The sequence below is a fragment of the Rattus norvegicus genome, chromosome 4 (genome assembly GCF_036323735.1).
Source record: "Rattus norvegicus strain BN/NHsdMcwi chromosome 4, GRCr8, whole genome shotgun sequence".
NCBI lineage: Eukaryota > Metazoa > Chordata > Mammalia > Rodentia > Muridae > Rattus > Rattus norvegicus.
In genome coordinates this window covers 70,719,326-70,741,090 of record NC_086022.1, presented here as the reverse complement: position 1 = coordinate 70,741,090, position 21,765 = coordinate 70,719,326, and the positions used below count along the sequence as shown (strand labels likewise).

At 37.8% G+C, this 21,765-nt stretch overlaps 2 protein-coding genes across 10 annotated transcripts in view; both read left to right on the top strand.

Moving 5' to 3' along the window:
- Prss59 (protease, serine 59) overlaps positions 1-10,201 on the top strand; it is a 20,909-nt gene extending 10,708 nt beyond the window's left edge. For 3 of the 6 annotated variants that reach the window (XM_063286408.1, XM_063286410.1, XM_063286409.1), the window contains 4 exons: positions 4,082-4,250; positions 6,561-6,811; positions 9,377-9,522; positions 9,935-10,197. In XM_063286408.1, coding sequence (XP_063142478.1) covers positions 4,082-4,250; positions 6,561-6,811; positions 9,377-9,522; positions 9,935-10,084 — 716 coding nt within the window. In that variant the 3' untranslated portion in view covers positions 10,085-10,197. Of the gene's footprint in view, positions 1-3,036; positions 3,356-4,081; positions 4,251-4,277; positions 4,501-6,560; positions 6,812-9,376; positions 9,523-9,934 lie in introns of those variants that run through there. The other 3 variants (XM_006236368.5, NM_001009173.2, XM_063286411.1) reach the window with 3 other exon arrangements.
- Prss58 (serine protease 58) lies at positions 9,933-21,765 on the top strand. Of its 4 annotated transcripts, none has more exons than XM_063286407.1 (6): positions 9,933-10,001; positions 17,673-17,754; positions 19,174-19,312; positions 19,510-19,766; positions 21,302-21,441; positions 21,525-21,760. In XM_063286407.1, exons 2-6 carry the CDS (start codon positions 17,718-17,720, stop codon positions 21,672-21,674), a joined length of 723 nt encoding a protein of 240 aa, XP_063142477.1. In that variant the 5' UTR covers positions 9,933-10,001; positions 17,673-17,717; the 3' UTR covers positions 21,675-21,760. The 4 variants fall into 4 exon arrangements, with proteins under 4 accessions (XP_063142477.1, XP_038963897.1, XP_017448227.1 ...); XM_039107969.2 differs by lacking the exon at positions 9,933-10,001 and adding an exon at positions 17,165-17,235; XM_017592738.2 differs by lacking the exon at positions 9,933-10,001 and adding an exon at positions 17,407-17,548.

The window sequence follows — 21,765 nt, the reverse complement described above, 5'->3', positions numbered from 1 at the left end:
ATGCATAACCACATACACTCACTCAAACACACACACACATTCAAACAAGCACACTCACACATACACACACTCTCTCTCACACACACACAAACACATGCACACACAGTCACACTGATACACCCTCATACACACACACACATCCATACATACACATGCACACACATACTCACACAAACACCTGCACATACACAACCACCTGCACACAAACACTCACAATCATACTCACATACTCACACACACACACATATACTCACACACACATATACTCACATGCACAAACACACACACACACACACACACACACACACACACACACACTCACACTCACTCATACTCACACACATACCCACATGCGCCCATATGCATGCATAACCACATACACTCACTCAAACACACACACACATTCAAACAAGCACACTCACACATACACACACTCTCTCTCACACACACACAAACACATGCACACACAGTCACACTGATACACCCTCATACACACACACACATCCATACATACACATGCACACACATACTCACACAAACACCTGCACATACACAACCACCTGCACACAAACACTCACAATCATACTCACATACTCACACACACACACATATACTCACACACACATATACTCACATGCACAAACACACACACACACACACACACACACACACACACACACACACACAGCCTTTGTTCCTTACTGGCTGTCACCCAAGTCATCATTGCACCACCAGTCCATCCAGGGATGCGTCAGGTAGAAATCCTACCTCCTAGTTCCTGTTATCATCTAGAGAATGATGCAATGGAAAGGACGCAATGAGAAGTGGTGCCTAAGCACAGATAACACTGAGCAAATGGAGTAGGCTTTAATAAGGAAGCAACCCATGGTGCAGCCCACCCTGCTGATAAGGTTTAAAAAATGTGTAAGTCAGCTCAAATAGCCATTGCAAAACACCAGAGCCCATGGGACTAAAAGTCATATACACTTTACAGGTTTGGAGGGTGCTGAGTCCAAACTCAAGGCAACAAAAGGTCTTGGGAGGGCGAGAGTCCTGATTTTCTGGTGTGCCCTCATACCTCCTATAACTGCATCCTCATGTGGTCACACGAGCTACCGCTGGTCCTTCCAGCTTAAAAACAGTTCCTCACGGGATGTCCACATTTCTCAAAGTAGTTCACCCTAATTACTTCTCAAGCCTCCTCTGTTTTGAACCATCTTACCTCAGGTTAATATTTTAAAACAACTATCAGAGGAATACAAGCAAGTTGTCTGCAAGATACTTAGACAATAAACAGTATACAGGAAGATAACTATACCATTACCTGCTGGGTAACCCTTTTTAATTCCTGCTGGTTTTTGATTAGATAAACTCAGTGTATCGGTTTGTATGCTGATGCTAATTAGGTCCCCCCAAAACTGTTTGCACAAGAGGCTCTGCACATAGTGTCTGGGAACCTGCCCCTAATAATTTTGATTGGAAAATAAAGATGGCAGCAGCCAATAGCTGAGGAGAGATGTGGGCAGGATTTAGAGTTCTGGGCTTGGACTCCAAGGAAGCAGGAGGAGAGAGAGAAAGATCAGCCTTGCTTTAGGAGAGTGTGGAAAGAGGAGAAACACAGCAACCACCATGGGATAAAGAAGCTAGGAGAGCACCCAAGGCTCTGGGCCATGTTTTCGTGGCCCAGATGGCTGACTAATTGAAGTTGAGAGCAGCCAAAATGCAACATAAAAATTAATAAGTAGTAACTCAGAATAATCAGCAGAAGGTAGATTCCAGCAGCATGGAAGTTAAGCAGTCACTCAGCTATTAATGTGCTTAAGGCATATTAAGATATAAAGGCTGTGTATGTGTGTCTTTCACTGGGAAACATAAACCATTGAGGTGGGTAGCAACCCCACACCTGGGAATATTTAAGTATTAATACTATACTCTGAGTTAAAATGTAGTATTATTATTGCCCCTCAGATGACGCTAAAGAAGTTTCTTAAGTGTGAATCCAATAGAATGCCAATTGTAAAGTCACCACCTCAGCATAATTTCCTCAGTTGTCACTAAATCACGTCGTTTTGTTGAGAGAGATATGGAGAGAGTAGGGGAGGAAAATTGGAGGAAAAATATATCATAATTATATGCACTAATAAAATTCTCAATAAAAGTATAGGTAAACCTATTAACTATTTGTTACCTATCTCAAGGTGCAGATAGCAATCAAGAAATTATGTCAGATTTTCTTATAAAAAATATGGTTCATTTGGAAAAAAAGCAGTGTACAAAAGTCACAAAAACATAAAAGTAAAAAAGAAACTGGTTTTATTTACTATTCCATCCAAATAGTATCTGTAGATCAGTTTTGCCCCAAACCTTTATGGGATGAGGAAGATTATGTTAGTTTTAGATGGAGAAATTAAAGAGTCAGGGTTGTTTTTTTAATCTATGGGGAAATCCCAGTTTGCTGAATAGAAAATGTGTAAGAATAGCTAATATTGAGGAAATAAACTTCTATCTTACCCCATTGTTTATAAGAAAAAAAAGAGAGATTGTCAGGTTTATATCTGGCCCAGTATAAGCTTTTGGATTTGTGGGAAAACAAAGGAGTGAACGGTCTTACTGGAGTCAGAAAAGAAAATGTACAGAAGGCTTGACCTAAATCTCAGGGGAGATTGTACTCTGTGTTGATTACTTTTCCAGTCACAGAATCTACCTATGAGAAGGTTTCATAGCCAAGGATGTTTGCTGGTTGTCCAGGACTCAGGAAAAGCTCAGTCTTGTCACAGGGAATTTGAAGAATTCATTGTGTCCTGATTTTGCCACAAATCTTTGTAAAAATAATAGGCTCTTTGGCTCCAAAGTGGGAGGAGAAAGAAAAGGGGGTTGATAGGTGCATTTTATACATCAATGTTCTGAGAGCCTCTGAGGATGGCAGAGACTGCAAAAGCAGAGGTGCCCAGGGAGGCAGGTCCAAAGTCACAAGCAGGAGTCAGGGGAGAAAAGTCATGTCACAAAGAGGGGAGGGAAGCAGTCAGCAGGTACATCTGATGACTGGGAAAGGTTTTAGTATCACACAGGAAGCACCAAGAACCAGTTTTGGTCTTCTTCCTCTCCATCTACGTTAGAGCCAAACCCTGCTGACTCCCGTACATCTTGATAGATTGGATCCTGAGGAAACAATCTGAAGATTTCTGTAAGATCCTTGCCTTTTCCTCCTGTCACAGTGTTTCTCCTACAGCTGTTGTGATCAAGGATCCAGGTCTCAAGATTGTGGCAGTTGCCAGTGTGAACACCTAGTCTGCTCTAGTGAGATCATAAATTGATATGAAGACTTTTATCATCTTTGCTCTCTTGAGTCTAGCAGGTGAGTTTGGAGTCTAGTTTCTGTCTAGGGTGAGATCCAGAAAAGTGTAACAGTGGTTGACCTCAAGGTGATATAACAACCCATAGTTTATGAGATAGGATGGGGGGTAAATCATTTTAAAAACAAAATTAGTTGCTGAAGGAAATCAAAGACTCTCATATTTTTCTAGCAACATGTTATCCAGGTCTCTCTGATATCTGGGAGCATTTTGAATATCCTTTGGGCCAAACCTCTGTAGAGACATCCCTAGGAAATCCACAGGAGGCACCTGAGACATGATTTCTCCTGCACAGCCACAATTCCTTTTCCCTGAGAAGATGCTAAGACATTTGGGATCAGGAAGGGAAGTAGACTAATTGTAAGTTAAGTTTGCAAAAGTCAAAAAAGTATTTTATTTATGCACCTGTTATTGGCAAAGGTTGTTAAGATCTAATATTTAAAGTACTTACTGATTTTATTCATTTTCCTAATACACAGTGTTGTCAGAATTTCTGAACAGCATCAGATAATACCATGTGATAATATTAGACAACGTTGATATAGTTACATCTCAACAAAAATAACCATTAGTTTCCTTCATATGTGCAGATTGTATGACACATTATTTTATGTGAAACTTTGAAATGTCAAAAATAAAGACCTTGCTATCTTTTAATAACTTTGATTAGAGAAAGCTACCCTAACTAAACTAGCTTACTAAAATGTTCACTTCTGTTCTTCCTTTAGTAGCTAGTTACCCAGAAGTTGTTCTAAAAGGAGACCAAGATTCAGATGAATATTTACCAGAAAATTTTAATGTCCCTTACATGGCCTATCTGAAGTCCAGCCCAGAGCCTTGTGTTGGAACTCTCATTGACCCTCTGTGGGTGCTCACTGCTGCTCATTGTTCCTTACCGTAAGTGTTTCCTTACTCCTAGGAGCTTGGGGGGATCTGTGCTATTGAAGCTGGTCTGAGAAGCAACTTTCCACTCTTTCCATGGAATTAGAAGCTCCAAGAAGATAGACTCTTCTTCCACTTCTATGCACTTCCTTACAGAAATCAAGGAGAAGTCTTTGAAGCTCGACTTCAAATATTCATCAATAAATACCCATCAATCATTTACTATACCATAAATGCTTTTTCATAGAACCATTGAGGGAATAAGGTAGAAAGAACTTTTCCCTGTGGAGTGGACATTCTAATATAAATAATCCAAAGTAGGGAAGGGATCCAGAGTAAAATTAAAACAGTAGAGCAAGAAATGATATGTGTCATGTGGAACGTATAATGTGGTTATGTTAGACCTCTTTGAAGACACGAGGCAAACAAACAAAAAGAAAGCGCACACACACACACACACACACACGGCTGCTAAATAAATAAAGCCTAGGGATCTTCCAGAGCAAGGGAACAACACTGAGTAATCTCTGATGTAACAAAGGTCTGAGGGTATGGCATGTTTAAGAATCAGTGCTCACAGACTATAGAGGTAGTAGTCACAGAATGAAACTGAAGGCTTAGATGGAGATCACATCATGTAGGTAGTAAACAAGAGAAGGCAAGGAAGCTCTGTGTAATATAAGGCACCTCTTAAAAATCCATTTGTCAATCATTTTATTGAAATGCACTCACAAATATCAACACCACACAACTAGAGTAACAGACTCCCTCAAGCAAACACTGCCCAGTCCCAAACTCCATATGTATCATTGAGTTTCTATACATTTAGAGTGGCCATTCTGAAGCCATGGAGCTCCACGTATGGATTTGCAGTTTCATTATCAATTACATTCTTATGCACGTATTTACCACAAGAAGAAAAAAGTCACGACAGAATTAGAAGGAGAAAAACGTAGCTTTATATCTTCTTTCATAACCCATGGGTTCCTTCTCTGCCTGTTATACTTCTTCATTACACACTACTAAACCACACACTGTCCTTCTTTCTGTGTTATTTTATAACCAGGTGTAATAGCTTAATATATACATATTTGCAGTACAAGCTAGGATACACATATAAGGAAGAACGTGTGTCTTTTACTTTCTGAAAATCTATTTTTGTGGGTGTCCGAAATCTATTGAGATGATGGAGACACAGCTCGCCAGTTAAAATTGCTTGCTGCTCTTGCAAGAGGGCTTGGATTCCCAGCACCCACATAGCTTCTCACAACTCAAAGATCCAGGAGAATTTTATGACCTCTTCTGACCTTCAGAAATGCTTCCACATACATGGTACACATTCGTATATGCGGGCAAAGTATGCATACACATTAAATAAAAACAATATTTGAATTTTTCAAAAAAGAAGAATGGACAAGGAAGTTTTCTTTAGAACTTTGACTCTGTTTGTGACTCAGCATTCTGGTTGTTTAAGACAAATTTAGCTCAATGGAGTCTGAAGCCTGCTCTCTACATTAGAATGACTTATATAGGAAACAAATGCAGCTAATATGATGCTGCAGCTTATAAATCAAAGTACCATCCATAATTACTATGAACTGCTTTGAAAATGGAATGGTGTTTTTGTTTGTTTGTTTGTTTGTTTGCTTGTTTGTTTTGTTATGTTGCATGACTGGTTAGTTTGTCAAAGGGGCATCTATTTGGCTCAGAATTTGCCTAGAGACTATAACAGGAAATGATGACTTGCTATCTCTACAACACTATTTAGGAAGTTTTAAGAATCTAGGAAGGGTAGAAAATGCATGACAAAAATAATTATATAGTCCCAAGAAGAGCATTGGATAGGCTAAGAATGTTAGCAGCAGTTAGGTACCGTTCAAAATCTGCCTGCACAAATATACAGTATATAAAAATCTCTGAACCCAACAAATGTTATAAATTATCTACTGGCTGCTAGTTCATATTGTTCAAATCTTAATTAGGATAGTATCTACTGGGGTTGGGGATTTAGCTCAGTGGTAGAGCACTTGCCTAGCAAGTGCAAGGCCCTGGGTTTGGTCCCCAGCTCAAAAGAAAAAAAAAAAGGATAGTATCTACTGAGTTGGCTCTGGATATCAGATCCCATGTTGGTCATCCCATATGAATGGCAAAAACATAATCATCCTGTAAACTATTCTTTTATACACAGTGTTAGTAAGCTTCAATTATGCAGATGAAAAGTAAAGCTAGGTTGATTGAATAAGGTTACTTTTTACATTTTTTTTAGTAGTTTAACATTCAGTGACTGTATTCTCTTCCATCTCTCTGTCTTTCTTTTTCTCCAAGAACTAAAATCCGACTGGGAGTTTACCGACCCAACATCAAAAATGAGAAAGAACAGATACATGGTTACTCATTGACTGTAGTCCACCCCAATTTTGATGCAAATATCCGGAAAAATGACTTGATGCTAATAAAACTCTCATATCCTGCTACTATCGACATGTATGTGGGGACTATAGCCATAGCTATGGAACCAATGGTATTTAATGAAACCTGCTTTATACCCACATGGACCTGGAATCACTACAATAACTGTAAGTGCTTGCCTTTGATTTCTTCATCCTGGGGAAGTTGTGTCTGAGAAAGATGTGGTTGATTATACATGATGGGAAGAGGTAATATTTAAAGGTCTTAATCTGCAGTGATTCCCAGCAAGACTTGGTCTCCCAGGAGGTGACAGGATAAACTCATGAGACTGGTGCAGGAAAACTACTCTGACAGCAACAAATAGGGCAGGCAGTAATTTAGAGATCGTGCTATTTCTATAATACTGGAGAACTGGGACTAATGAACTAAATCCAAATAGATTTTAAAAACTGGGAGTCCTTATTGACTAAGATGATATTCTAGGTGGAGGATGGGCTTCTGTCCAGGAACTGCTGAAAGCCTACCACGCACATCTTAGAGGAGAAGTTAGGAAAAGCAAAACAAACCTTTTGTTATGAGTGAGGGGATAGGGTGCTTTCAACTCTCTACCATAGGAACCCAGACTGTGTCTACAGCACATTCTTTCCATTGAACCCTGTATGACGAAGAAATGTTGAAAGAGCAAAATCTACCCTCTTGCCAGTGCTGATTCCCTACAGAGTATAATTTTCATACTTTGTGTTGCACTTGTGGGTACACACGTGGAGGTTTCATAGAGGAGCTGGCTCTTACAGCATGCTTGTACTTATATCTCTAATGTGACACCTGTCATGGGAAAATAATCACAGACCCTAGTATGAGCACACACCTCTCTCCCCTATGGGCCCCACTTGGGAAGAATAGAGAGATGTGCTGTGAGCAGGAGCTACTCTTCCAACATGGCTTTCTAATACACGTTATTAGTCCTTGATGGCTGTTACTTCCTGCTTATTTTAGATTTTCTCATAGTTGCTTGGTCAGGTTTAAATCCAGCCTCTGGTATCATGAAAAGAAAATGAGGACTTTCCAAATAAATATGTTTTTTCACATAAAATAAACTATAGGGACTTGAATTTTCTCAGTAGTTTGTAACTTTTAACTTTAGAAACTGACTAGGAATCGAAGAGCATATTCCTTATAAATAACAAAATACATTTCACGTGGTTTTTCTCATTGACTTTTTAAGCTTTATTTGAAATTTCATCACACCTTACAAAACTAATTTATTAGGTGTCATTTGAAATAAAGCCAACTACACTATATGAAGATTTTATTGTGTCAGCTTTGTATATCAAAACAGTAAAAATGAATGGCAGACTACCTCTAAAAGACCCCTTCTATTTCCACATAGTTTTTCAAGTGATTTTTTCTTGAAAATAAAATACTTAAAACTGAACATAATCAATCTCTCTCTCTTTCTCTATCTATCTATCTATCTATCTATCTATCTCTCTCTCTCTCTCTCTCTTACATGTTATGTTTTGGTCTAATTTACATGGCTCTGTCTTACTAGATTTGCTATCAGCTCCTTGGGTATCACAATGCTTCACTTGATAAGTTGTTGGGTTTTTTTCTTAACATCTCTATTAGAGATTAAAATACTTAGTATATTGGTTGAAGTTCCTTTACCCAGACATTTAGAGTACAGTGGCAATTTCTCTGATGGAGACGAGCAATGTAAGCTCTCCAGGGAACATGTGCACGTGCATCTCTACGGAGATACACATTCAAATAAATAACCGTTAATAACCAAGATCTGCATAACGGTGTTTCAGACAATGAGGAGAGGTATGCAACAGCAATCCTGCAAAATCTGTTTTACAGCTTAAAAAACACCAAAAGTATTATACCAAAGTTTTCTACATTCACGTATGTTTAAATGCATGATTTGTTACCACCGTGTGACAACATTCACTGATGTCACATGCTAGGCAGGGTTATAGCCTAGGCATGACAAACTATAAAATGTAGCTTAGACAAGTAGTAGTCTTTACAATTTAGATTTGTGCAAGTATATTTTGCCTAGTGATCCATTTCTCAGAGCATTCCATTGTTACCTGAGGCATGATTTGAGGTTTGGGGCTAGCAACGTGTCTTTTCTAGTAAAGGCACAGTCTGAGTTCAATATCCAGAACCCACACAATCGAAGCAAAGAATTGAATCCCACAAGTTGTCATTTGATCTTCACCAATTCACAAAGTACATGCAGACATGCACATACATGTACACATACACAAATACTCACAATAAACAGATAGATAGATAGATAGATAGATAGATAGACAGACAGACAGATAGACAGACAGATAGATCAAAAGAGTAATTTTATGTACATTTTTATGTGATAAAATGTAAAGAAGATGAGATGGATACCCAATAAGGTTTGTAGTAGAAATTTTGGATAACAGGTATATTGCTTCTTTTTCTTTGTGGACATTTATAATCTCCATACAACGTTTTCAAACCATTATGAATTATGCACAGCAGATAGAACTATGTATCTAATGATGGATAGATGAAGAACTTTGGAATCTACTTCTCCAACATGGAGATTCTGCAAGAGTGATTCGAGCGTCTATATCTACTTGCATTGAATCTACTCAGGGACTGATTTATTCACAAACTAGGGGCTGGTGCATGATTACTGGACAGAAGAACAGCTCTGAATCTCATCTGGCTTTTCTCTCCCACAGATAGTGATCCTGACACTTTGACATGGACAAATCAGTATTCTCGTTCCCCAAGTGACTGCTGGAATACTCTCCATCAACAGAGACAAGAAACGAGAATAAACATCATGTGCATAGGACATTCATTTAATGTTAAATCTTCAACTAAGGTACCTTGTTTTTCTCCATCCAAGAAGATAGTCCAGGGTCCACTAAGGAGAGAGGTAGTGTTAGAATATCAAACATCACGTATCAAAAGCATTCTCCACAGAGCAAAGGGAAGAGAGCTCAAGTCCCCCTCCCTGACTTAGGATTCTGCAATGTACCTCATTCCCTTCCCAGATCTTAGAGTAGGAGAACTCTAGGGGGACCATCTGTCCTACTCCTACTTGTACTCAGGTTATATAAAACTTGAACTGAAAAGGGAGAGAATACAGCGGACAGAAGTAAAAGTTGTCACTTCTGCCACACAATGGATTCATTCCCCCCAGATGACTTGGCTACTACTACATGCCATATCTTAGGATTTCTTCTTGATCTATGACAACAAAGTGACATTGACATCTTACCTCTTTTTGTCAGGAAGTCTCAGCTGCTCCAGCCATCTGCAGTGGGAGGGTGCATGGAATACTGTCCTGGGGGAAAGCAGGTATAACCAACGGAAGTGAAGGCTTCTTCACTGAAATTCATCCTTATGCAAGATGGATCCTAAGAGTGATGCATTCACACTGAGAAGTCACTCCACTCAGTGTAAAACAATGCAGTCTCTACAGAGGATCGACAACTCACCGTCTGTCTTAATGAAAACAATCCAAGGGAAACACCCAATAAAAAATCACCGGAAATGTATGACTCCTACCCTTATCAGAATGTAAACCTTGAGAACAATGAGAAATTTAGTAACAAACTTGTTTATTTGCACACACACACACACACACACACACACACACACACAAGATTGTGCAATGAGAAACTGTGTGAGTATAAAGTGTCCTTTGTCACAATTCAGTCAATTCTGTAATCTTGTAATGATTACTCTAATGGAAATGACCGATAGCCTTCACTGGAACATAATTCTAACTATTTTGCATGATGGGAGAGGCACTAAGGAACTTGGAGAAGATAAACTAAACATAATTGATTAAAAAACAAAGGAGTATATAACTGCTATGCATCCTAAGAAATATGTGAATAACATAAAAATAACCGCATAACAATACATGGGGGGAAAACAGGCTTTAGGGAAGGAGAAATAATAAAATAATTTTATGTTCCCCACAGTCAGTCGCTGGCAACATTTAAACTACAAGCTGTTCTCTGCCCATCTCTTCCCATCTCATTCCATTTTACCCAAGTCCTCTCTTTGCTTCCCTGACTGGTGCTCTTCCAGGAGCCTGCCTGGCCTGGAGTGGGCTTGAAGTGGGACTCAGCACTGGATGTTGCCTTTTAGACTGATGTTCTCCAGATGCAGTTTGGCCATCTAGCTCTCTAACTATATTGAATGCTTGCTGATAACTTCTAAAAGGTTCCAAAATCTTTCTTGCTTATTTTATGGTTTAAAAAAACTGGTTTCAGCAGTCTCAACTAACCCAAACCCCTGAGATATCTCAGACACTGAGCCACCAAACAGACAGCATACACTTGCTGGTCCAAGGACCCAGACAAATACACAGCAGAAGACTGACTGGTTTGGCCTCAGTGGGAGAAGATGCACCTAACCCTGGAGAGACTTGAAGCCCCAAAGAGTGGGAAGGCCTGGTGGGAGGAGGGAAGGGGGCATCGTCTTGAAATAGGGGAGAGGGACAATGGGATGAGGAACTGTGGGAGAGCAGATTGGGAGAGGGGCAACAACTGGACTGTAAAAAATTTAAACTAAAAAAAAACAAAACCTCTGTCTTCTTTACTCTAACTCTGCTTTATTAACATAACTCTCTGTGCTGTATTCAACATTTTATACTTAAATAAGCACTAGGAAAACTTAACTCTTTCTTACTCTTCTCTGTTTTCTTAAGTGCTTAAAGCTAATTCTATTACTTGTGCTTTAATCAGTGCTAATATCTGGAGATTAACACTTGCTGCTTAGCAGCAGGGAATTAAATAAAAGGATTTACTGCTAGTGTCCCTTGCTCTGGTGAATGCCAGAAGCCTTTCTGGCTAAGCTGGTTAACTCTTTGTGAACCAGAGGAGAAGAAAAGGAAAATGAGTAAGATGCTTTATGCAGACAACAGACACATATACATTCAAATATTCAAATATCCACACTCTGGCCAGGCCTGACTGTCTGTCACAATCAAGTATTCATACATGCTTACATATATACACAAATACCTACACACAAACATATAGACAAACAGACATACATCTGGATACATGCATGCATGCATGTATGTAGGCAAAGCTTCCCAAGCCAAACCATTCAAACAGCAACTTTCTTTTCTCTGGTCTTTTTATACCTTCACAGACAAAAAGTTTTTTAGAAAATTACCTCAGAAATAAAATATTACATAGAATGGAAGTTACAGATGAATGATGATGTTAACATCAAAGCATTGTTTCATTATAATATACTCATAAGTTCAGAGCAACAATTTTTACATTGCCTTGCTTAATCAAAGTGCACAACTGTTAGTTTATCCTTGGACCTAAATGTTTTTCTTTGAACACAAAATTATCCCAAGTCTATTTCTATTTTTAGTGTAATTATGAAAGCTCATTGTATTTCTTATTATTCAGCCTTTACCTACTATTATGAGGAGTGGGCACTTTATATTCCTGGTTCTAACTTTATTACATCTTTCTAGCAACTAAGACCATCTCTAAAATCATTCTCCTAAAATTATTTGAATCAAATGAGGAATTCTATAGAGTCATTATCTATTTATATAGTATCACTACAAGGTAGTACATCTTTGTAGGTCTGTAGAAATCTGCTCAGAAAGTAGGCCAATACCTATTGATTGTTACATATTTAATAATAATAATAATAACAGGAAAATCATACAGCAGAAATCTTTCCTAGGATTTAATCTTCTTGGCCTTGCCTAGAGAAGCAAATCTGTCATAAATATTAGTCCATGGTAGAACCATCTTAGGAAGATCACCTGCTAGTTTTTAGTTACTCCTAGATGGCTCTTGGCAGTGCTCCCTGCCATAACTCTTAACATCTTCAGGATTTGAGAAGCATACATTACAATTAATCGTATTATTCTCCACAGAAGCCCTTTATTTCAAAGCTTCTTTCTCAAAGTTTCCCTGGTGAACTAGCTACCAATGAGTTCCTCATATTATAATTAATGAGTTTGCTACAGGCTTATGCAAGAAACACTAATTTAAATTCACCAATAGCACACAAAAACTGTGAAAGTATGGACTGGAGAGATGGTTCAGATATTAAGTGCATGTTCTGCTCTTCCAGAGGACCTGAGTTCACCCAGCACTTATATCAGGTGGTTTACAACTATAACCGCAGCTCTCAGGGATCAAATGGGCTTTCACGGGCATCTGTACTCACACATAATACCCACATCTGCATACTTGAACACACACACACACACACACACACACACACACACACACACACACGACTTGAATAAAATCAAGTCAGTTGAAAATAAATGTCCTTCAATGATAATGACCTGAGCATAAGATAAGGCAAAGGTGGGATACATGCATTCTTCTGAGTCTTGGTGATTTGTTCTTCTTGCCTGGGAATCCTAAAAGACCCACCTTTTTCACACTGCCCAGCCATTAACCATTGCAGCTTTATTGATTAATCAAAAACCAACTGGGGACAAGGACCCTCAGAGTCTGGACATGCAGATTCCCATGCGATTTGGGGAGCCAATTTAAGACAAAGAATTAGATCCACTTTCCAACAGTCTTATAGGATCCTTCTCTCTATAATAGTCCTTCTCTGTCATTCTACTCATAATTCTTTTCTCCTAAACCCTGATTCATCTTTCCACAGATTTCTCCCTATTTTTTTCCATTTCTTACTGTTTACCATCCCTCTAGTCACAAACATTTTCCCATGGAGTATAGAAATTCCTCTCAAAGACACTATTATATGGTCTCAAACAAAGTATATATTTGTATTATGTTTTATTGCTGTATGCAAGTCTTTAACTCAAACTTAGTGCCTTAAAATAGCACAATTCTTATGACCTCAGTTTCCCTGGTTTCATAGTTCAGGCACAACTAAGCTAGACTCACTCCTCAGCTCCTGAGAAACCTTCAAACAATTCATCCATTATTCAAGTTCCCAGTAAAATTCATGTCTAGTGTTTACACTTCACAGGGCCCTGGTTTCCTGCTTACTGTTAGCTGAGTACCACAATAGGTTCATAGACTGTATTGATTTGAGAGATTGGCAACAGCTGAACTTCCTCACCATACCTTCTTTGACTTTAAGCTTCACAACATTTGATGTAATCAAGCAAGCATGGAGATTCTCTTGTGGGCATTGGAAAAATTCATAGAGCATATAATTTATCCTTATGCAGTAGCATCATCATATGGAGACATCCCACAACCTCTAGAGTACTCTATTAAGCAAGTCAAAAGCACTGCTCATGTTTAAGTGAAGAGGACCACATAGATTTCTGTGATGTTTGTAGTTAAATGTAATTAAATATTTCCACATGTGGATTTAGCATACCTTGTTTATCCACTTACCTGCTTTCAAGGTTGTGCAACTATGGATAGTGATTTTGTAAATATTAATCTTCATTTTATTGTGTAAATATTTTCAATTCACTAGGTAAAAAATAAGGAATATGATTGGTTGGATATATGGAATATTGACATTTAGCTTCTGAGCAAACTTCTAGACTCCCTGAAAGCCAGCATTACCATATTTTGTCAGGATTACATGAGATTACAGAGGAAGGGAGAAAATCTAATAGAGGTAGAATTCTCTTTTGAAGGTTTTTATTTTTAATTATGTGCATACCTGTGCATCTGTATGAGAGTATGTATATGAGTGCAAAGACTAGAAGAAGTTAGATCCCTGGAGCTAAAGTGATTACAAGCCACCTGACATGTGTTTGTGAAATAAACTGAAGTCTTCTACAAAACTAGTAAGTAATCATAACTGCTGAGCTATGTCTCCACCCTCAGAATTACTACTCTTCCAAAAAGAATTATTTTACTTAAAAGTTTCCACATATTTTAATAATATTCCTTCTCCTTACAACTTCTATAATATTCTATCTCTGTTCCCACCTAACTTCTCTCTCTCTCTTTCTCTTTCTCTTTCTCTCTCTCTCTCTCTCTCTCTCTCTCTCTCTCCCTCTCTCTCTCTCCCTCTCTCTCTCTCTCTCTCTCTCTCTCTCTCTCTCTCTCTCTCTCTCTGAACAAAAACAAAAGCAAAACACAATAAGATAAAAAGATCAAATCCACATGAAACAAAATACCAAGAAAAAAAGTATGAAGTCCATTTTGTGGTTTTATGCTGGTCAACTACTCCTAAACATAAGGTTTGGTCTGAGTTGTGTGGTTAATATACCTGTGGCATGTAATTGGAGAAAACGTATTTATTTTCCATTCCCAGTGGTTATCAGTTGAAAATACCTTCTTGGTTAGGGTGGGGATTTGTGTTTTCTTTTTCTGTGTGCTGGTATCTTGTCTCCTTTGAAACTGTACTAATTTTATGCATGCTGTCACACTTTCTGCATATGTATATGTATATGTATGTATATATATATATATATATATATATATATATATACTGTTGTAACTAAAAGATAATGCCTTCTCAGAGCCATCTACTACCTTTTGCTCTTATAGTCTTTCCTCACTTCTTCTACAAAGATCCCTAAGCCTTGAAGGGAGGGATTTTATTAAGGATGACTCATAAAGGTGTGAGTATGCCAACGTTTCTAACTCTTTACATTTCCAGTTGCAGATTTCTGTCTTAGTAACTACTGCAAGAATAAACTCTGGTGAAGTTTAAGTAATGCACTGATTTCTGTATATAGCAAAGTCATCAGAAGCCAATTTTATTGCTATATTCCCTTATCAGAATAGTAGTAGAAGATTCTTCCCCTAAGGTCCAGAACCTGTTTAGTTTCAGGTTCCTGACTACTTTAGTAGTGTCTGGTGTGAGTTCCATCTCACACAGTGGGCCTTGAATTACATTTAAAATGTGGTTGGTTACTCCTATGACATTTTCTCCACTATTACATGAGTATATCTTATAATCAGAATTGCGTTATAGGCCAGAAGATTTGCAGCACAGTGATTAATGATTAATTTTCTCTTCCAATAGAATGCTAGACAGTAGGGGGTGAAACTTCTGTTTGTGTACCAGCTTGATTGCTTCAATTTGATGACATAATTTAGTAGTGTTTTCAGTAATAAGTCCTGGTCATCATATTGCATAAAGTAACCAATAGCCTTGGTAATAACCCATGATGTTTCAAGGGCACTAAGGAATCCCTTTAGTTAATGATTCCACACTATGTAAACTATCCCTATTACTGAAACATTGACTTGGTGGTATAAGACAACTAATTAGGGTATTATCTCCTCTATTACATGATGATTTCATTTAAATTCCTTTAATGCTTGTTTTAGTATATTTTCATCGTTTTTTTCAAAGACCTTTAATGTTAATTATCGTTGCCACACTCCCTCATTTATCTTGCCCTTCCATTTCAACATCTTGTTCTAGTTTTCATTTTTCTCATTATAACACTATATTTCCCCATTCTTGGACCACTATCTCCTGTCCCTTACTGGGTACTCACAGCTGCAGATTAAAGGACACAAAAAAACTTAAACGCTAACATCTGCATATAAGAAAAGCAGGCAGGATTTGTCTTTTTAGGTCTGTGTTACCTCACTTGGAAGGATATTTGTTTCTATTGTTATCCATTTGCCTTCAGATTTCATGGTTCATTTTCTCAATAGTGGAGCAGTGTTCCATTGTGTAAATGCACCATATCTCATTATCCGTTCATCACTTGACAGATGTTCACACTACTGATTTTTGGCTATTATATAGAGAGCAGCAATGAACATAGGTGAGCTTCTCTAGTAGGACATAAAATCCTTTAAGTATATGCCCAAGAGAATTATAGTAGATATTAAGGCAGATCAATTACCAGATTCCTGAGAAACCTCACCCACTGATTTCCACGGTGGCTCTACTAGTTTGCACTCCCACCAGAAATAGGTGTTACCCTTCCCTCACATCCTCACTATCTAAAAGGTGCTATAATTCGTTTAATTACCTTGACCATTCTGACTCAAGTAAGATAAAAGTAAGTAATTTTAATTAGCATTTCCTCATGGCTATGGATGTTGCACATTTTAAATTTATTTCTCAGTCATTTCTGTTCCATATTTTGGGAACTCTCTAAGTATTAGATTCTTATAAGAAAAATAATAGTTTATTTCCCCTCCTTTGCTGTGCATATACACATACTGGAAAAGCCAAGTGAGCCCCCAGAAGAAGGTAACTATCCCTCAACCACCTTGACCAAATTTGTCAGTAATTGGAGAAATAAGTTACAACCTCCAGGTCTATAAGAAGATTAATGTTTGTTGTTCAAGGCACATAGACTGTGCTATTTATTTTGGCAATCCAAGGAGACTAAACCTGCTCAGATCTTAGGCCTACATTCAAGTCAGGTTGCTTGTTGATTGTTGCATTTTAATATTTTATATTTTTGGATTACTGATATTTTAACAGATGTGATTTACAAATAGTATTACCTAGTCTGTATAATATATCAGTGTCTTTGTGTCTGGATACTTTTGGTAGCACCCATTTGCTTCACTGTCTATCACTTCTTCCAGCTTGAGAGCTCCTTGAAGATAGAAATGGAAACTTTAAATATAAGGGTACCCAACCAAAATCAAGACATATTCCAACTCTGGTAAGGTTTGAGGTTTTAAATGATGGCTGGTTTTTGTCATGAAAAAGACAGCTAAAGTACTTCAAAGAAACACCAAGTGCTAAGCAAAGGGGTTACTGTCAGTGCGAGAGTACAGATAAATTCTAGTGTCACACAAATGGGGTAAACAACATCATAGAGATGGGAGGGGTCTGCATCATGTATGTAGCGCAGGGATCAGCCTTCCTGCACAAATCAAAGAGCAGGAGGCTGTGGAGACATTGTGAACATCTCACTTGGATTAAGTAACTTCAAGAGAAGTCAAAATCCAGCTCTAGACAGCGTGAGAGACCAAGTTTGTGACAAGTTATTTCCTTCCTCTGACACCACTCTGTACTCTGATGGGGAGAGTTTTTCAAAAAGTAAATTTCACCACTGATCAGTGTTTTTTCTCCTTCTCTCTTCTTTACACTTTACAGAGACACTGAGCTAAACTCCGTCTCAAATTAGCTTTCAACATCATAATGAAGTTAGTCTTCTGCATTCTTTCAACCCTGCTTGGTGAGTATATTCACATCTGCCACTGTTTGTCAAAGAAGAGTCCTTGGGAAGACAGGAAAGATAGGAAAAATGATAGAGACATCATTTCAGACTTAGTGTTTGACTGTTTCTCTATCTCTCAGCACTGCCACCGCACCTACCAAGTTTAGCTACTTCCTATGAGAATACCTGCCTTCTGCACTTGTACTTTATATCTTTAATGGGCCTAACTTTATTCCCATAGTTTTAATCACCACAAAACATGCTATTTTATTTACTTGGGTTTTCTGGTTTTTATTTTCTAATATGTTTACAAATTCAGATGTTTGAGAGCATGGTTATCTGTTTCACTTATAAGCTAGCTCAAATTCCTAAACAGAGCCTGCCATATACTAGTACCTGACATTAATTGGTGGAATTATTTACTCCCTTGTTGTCCTTAGACTCTGAGAGCATTTGCCCTGTTCTTGTCGTGGTACTGGCTTTCATTGTTCATGGTACAACTGTTGAAAGAAAGAGATAACTTGTGAAAGTCCTTGTATCGGTTACTATTCTTATTGCTATAACCAAGAACTGACAAGAAGCAACATAAAGAAGAAAGGCTCACTTGGCTTATGAGCTGAGATAACAGTCTATTATTGTGGAGAAGACATGACAACAAGAGCAACCTCTAAATTGGTAGTGGAAACATGAGGCTGCTTGCTCACATCTATGCAAATCAGAGACTAGACAGGAAGTGGAATAGGCTAACAACCTCAAAGCTTGCTCTCTAGAGATCTACTTCCCCAGACACCACCACCAGCTGGCATTCAAGTGTTCAAATATATGATCCTATAGAGGGCATTTTACAGGCGAATGTTAATAACAATTTAAACTTGGTAAATTCGTTTAGTAATTAGCTACTCTTACAGATTCCACGAAGTTGTATAAAATGAGAGCACTTGTATTTCTTTTAAAAGTCATTTCTTTATTATTATATATGTAAGAAGAGGGGATCCATTGGTTATGGTACATTTGTGAATGTTGTAGGCTACTTTGTGAGGTAGGTACTCTCCTTTCATCTTTGAGTTCTGGAGGAATCAAACTCAGGTTGTCAGACTTGCTCAACAACTGTCCCACCTACTGAGAGTTCTCACAGGCCTAAGAGAACTCACAATTCAAGTAGAAGAATATTTCTTTACAATTAAAAGGATAAACAGTTTTAAAATTTTAAAGTAACTGTTTCTATCAACTGTCATTGTCTTCAGAACAAAATAAGTCACTTTAAAGATTTGATTTACTATTTAAAAGTGCTGAAGAGGAGGGTTCAATAACTTGAAGATAGTGAAACATATCCCCCCCCCTTTTTTGATTTTTGTTGTTGTACTTTTGAAATTTTGTTTTTGTTTCAATGTTTTTCTTAGGGATTGATGAAAAAAATTCCCATTCCTTTCTTTCCAGGTACCTTTGCCTATAATCCAGATCACATAGCTGGCACCACTCCCCCCTACTTAGTCTACCTGAAGTCTGATTACTTGCCCTGTACTGGAGTCCTGATCCATCCTCTTTGGGTGGTCACATCTGCACACTGCAATTTACCGTGAGTGATAAGAACTTCAGACTGTTTTACTCTTTGAGTTCTCAAGTCACACATAGACCCAGCAACTTATATATGACTCTCAATAAATGATCCATGAAAGATCTTCAGGGGATGTTCTTTGGGGAAAACTAATTAAGGTCCATATTATTGCAGAAAGTTGATAAATTATTTTTATGAATATTTCCTTATCATTGTAGGGACCTCCGGGTGATTCTTGGGATAACAAACCCAGCAGATACCACAGAACATGACGTGGAGGTGTCTGACTATGAGAAAATGTTCCGTCATCCATACTTCTCGGTCTCTTCTATTTCATATGACCTTATGTTAATCAAACTGAGAAGAGGGATTAAGCACAGTTACTATGCAAAAGCAGTCAAGCTACCTCAACACACTGTGCCTGTGAATGCCATGTGCTCTGTGTCTACCTGGGCCTACAATCTATGTGACGTCAGTGAGTTCAAAGCATAAAGTGATGGTGTCTAACTTTGCTGGCATTCTCTGAGGACTCCTCTGAGCTTCTGAGCTTCTGCTTCCATAGGACTTTCTTCAAGCTTCTGCTGTCACCATTTCCTTTTCCTTCACCTCATTAGAAGACATTAAAGTCTTTCCTCTGACATATCTTTATATCTTCTTGGCTTATAAATATAAAAGAAATAGTTTCAATAGAATACCTCATGATATGTATCAGAACTCTTATTTTTGTCTCAGAGTATTACTTTTCTTCCCTCCAAAATGAAATATGACATACTATCAAAAGTTTTCAAACCATTTCAAGCAATGAATGAGCTCAAATTCTGGAAAGAGGAAAGGCATAATAAGATATCAAGTATAAAATAAAATCATAATATTGTGGCAAATCAGACAGAGCATTACTATGTAGGACTGAAAAAAATATCTGAAGACTAAAGAGATGGAGAATGGGAAGAAGTTGATCAAGTGATGTATAGTACAGTGAATGCACAGTAAAGTGATTGTAATAAATAATAATATTGTATACTTCAAAACAGAAAACTTCATCAAATAATAAATTTTGAGTATTGCTAGCAGCACCAGAGAATTATTACCTAGGTTACTTTCACTGGGTGTAAAAAAGAAAAATGACTTCCCTCACCCCCTTACCCCCACACACATAAATGTATCTTAATTAACTCTAATTCATGAAGTAAACATTTCTGAAATTACTCTCAAAAGAAATGTGGATCTGTGAATGTATTGTTATACTAGAAAGTAAGGCAAAGGAGCTCAATATTTACTTGTAAAAAGTGTCATATTTTCAAATAAAGGTTTAGAAGTAAGCACTCATTCAAATTTAAAAGGTAAAATCTCAAATATAGAACTTTTGCCCAAGAATCCCTAAGAAGAGCACCTATAGATAGATAGTACTCTGGTTTCCTTATTCTCATTGCTTGACAGATTAGAAAACCTTTCTTATTATGAGACTTTGATATAAAAAAAAAAACAGCTTGAATTAGAAACCAGAAGACACAGTATTAAACTGTACCACCTAGTCTAGTTGGTTTTTTCCTCTACTTTTACTAATGCCTTAGGTGGTTCTATTACTGTTTTATTATTATTATTATTATTATTATTATTATTATTATTGTATTACTTATCAGATAATTATTTAGTTTTAGCATCTGCCTCTATATTTACAAGTTACCTCAAGCTCTAAAATTTGCATAGGAAAGGACACTCTCTAAATGTTTAAATTTCCAGAAAAAATTTCAAGCAATTTGTTTCATTTTGTTGCAAGAATGTCTGACACTTTCCAGCCAACCTCCTAAGGGGATGGGCATTTGCATTATGACAAGTTGTTAATCTGAAAATCTCTCCTATACTTAATGTTTAAACTTCTTGGTTCTCATTTCTCAAAATTTGAACTCCTTTCCTGATAATAGAATAGATATGAAAAAAAAGAAGGAAAGCATAGGAAGCTCTGATACTTAGAAAAACTCACGGGAAATATGACTTTCCTTTTTCCTCTAGCCAAGGAACCTGACTCACTGCAGACTGTGAACGTCTCTGTAATCTCCAAGGCTGAGTGTCATAATGCCTATAAAGCCTTTGACATCCGAGAAAACATGATCTGTGTGGGCATCGTGCCAGGACGGAGGCTGCCCTGCAAGGTAATGGACTCGTGATACCTTCCTTTCATCATTGGATTCCTTATCTGGTGCTTGAACGATAACCTGGTTTTCTTTTCCCGTAGGAAGTCACGGCTGCCCCAGCGGTCTGCAATGGGGTACTTTATGGAATATTATCTTATGCAGATGGCTGCGTTTTGAGAGCTGATGTTGGCATCTATGCTAGCATCTTTCACTACATGCCCTGGATTGAAAATATCATGAAAAATAACTGAGCTCTCACAACAGGAGGAATTCTGAAACATGTGACAAAGCATGTGCCCACATCCAACCTCACAATTAAATGGAACCATGAGAGGCACCGCG

Excerpts from the sequence above, each read along its gene's own strand:
- Prss58 (NM_001009174.2), top strand. The coding sequence starts at position 17,718 with ATGAAGTTAGTCTTCTGCATTCTTTCAACCCTGCTTG. Across the intron at positions 19,313-19,509 it reads TCTGCACACTGCAATTTACC|GGACCTCCGGGTGATTCTTG; the intron begins GTGAGTGATAAG and ends TTATCATTGTAG. Across the intron at positions 21,442-21,524 it reads GACGGAGGCTGCCCTGCAAG|GAAGTCACGGCTGCCCCAGC; the intron begins GTAATGGACTCG and ends CTTTTCCCGTAG.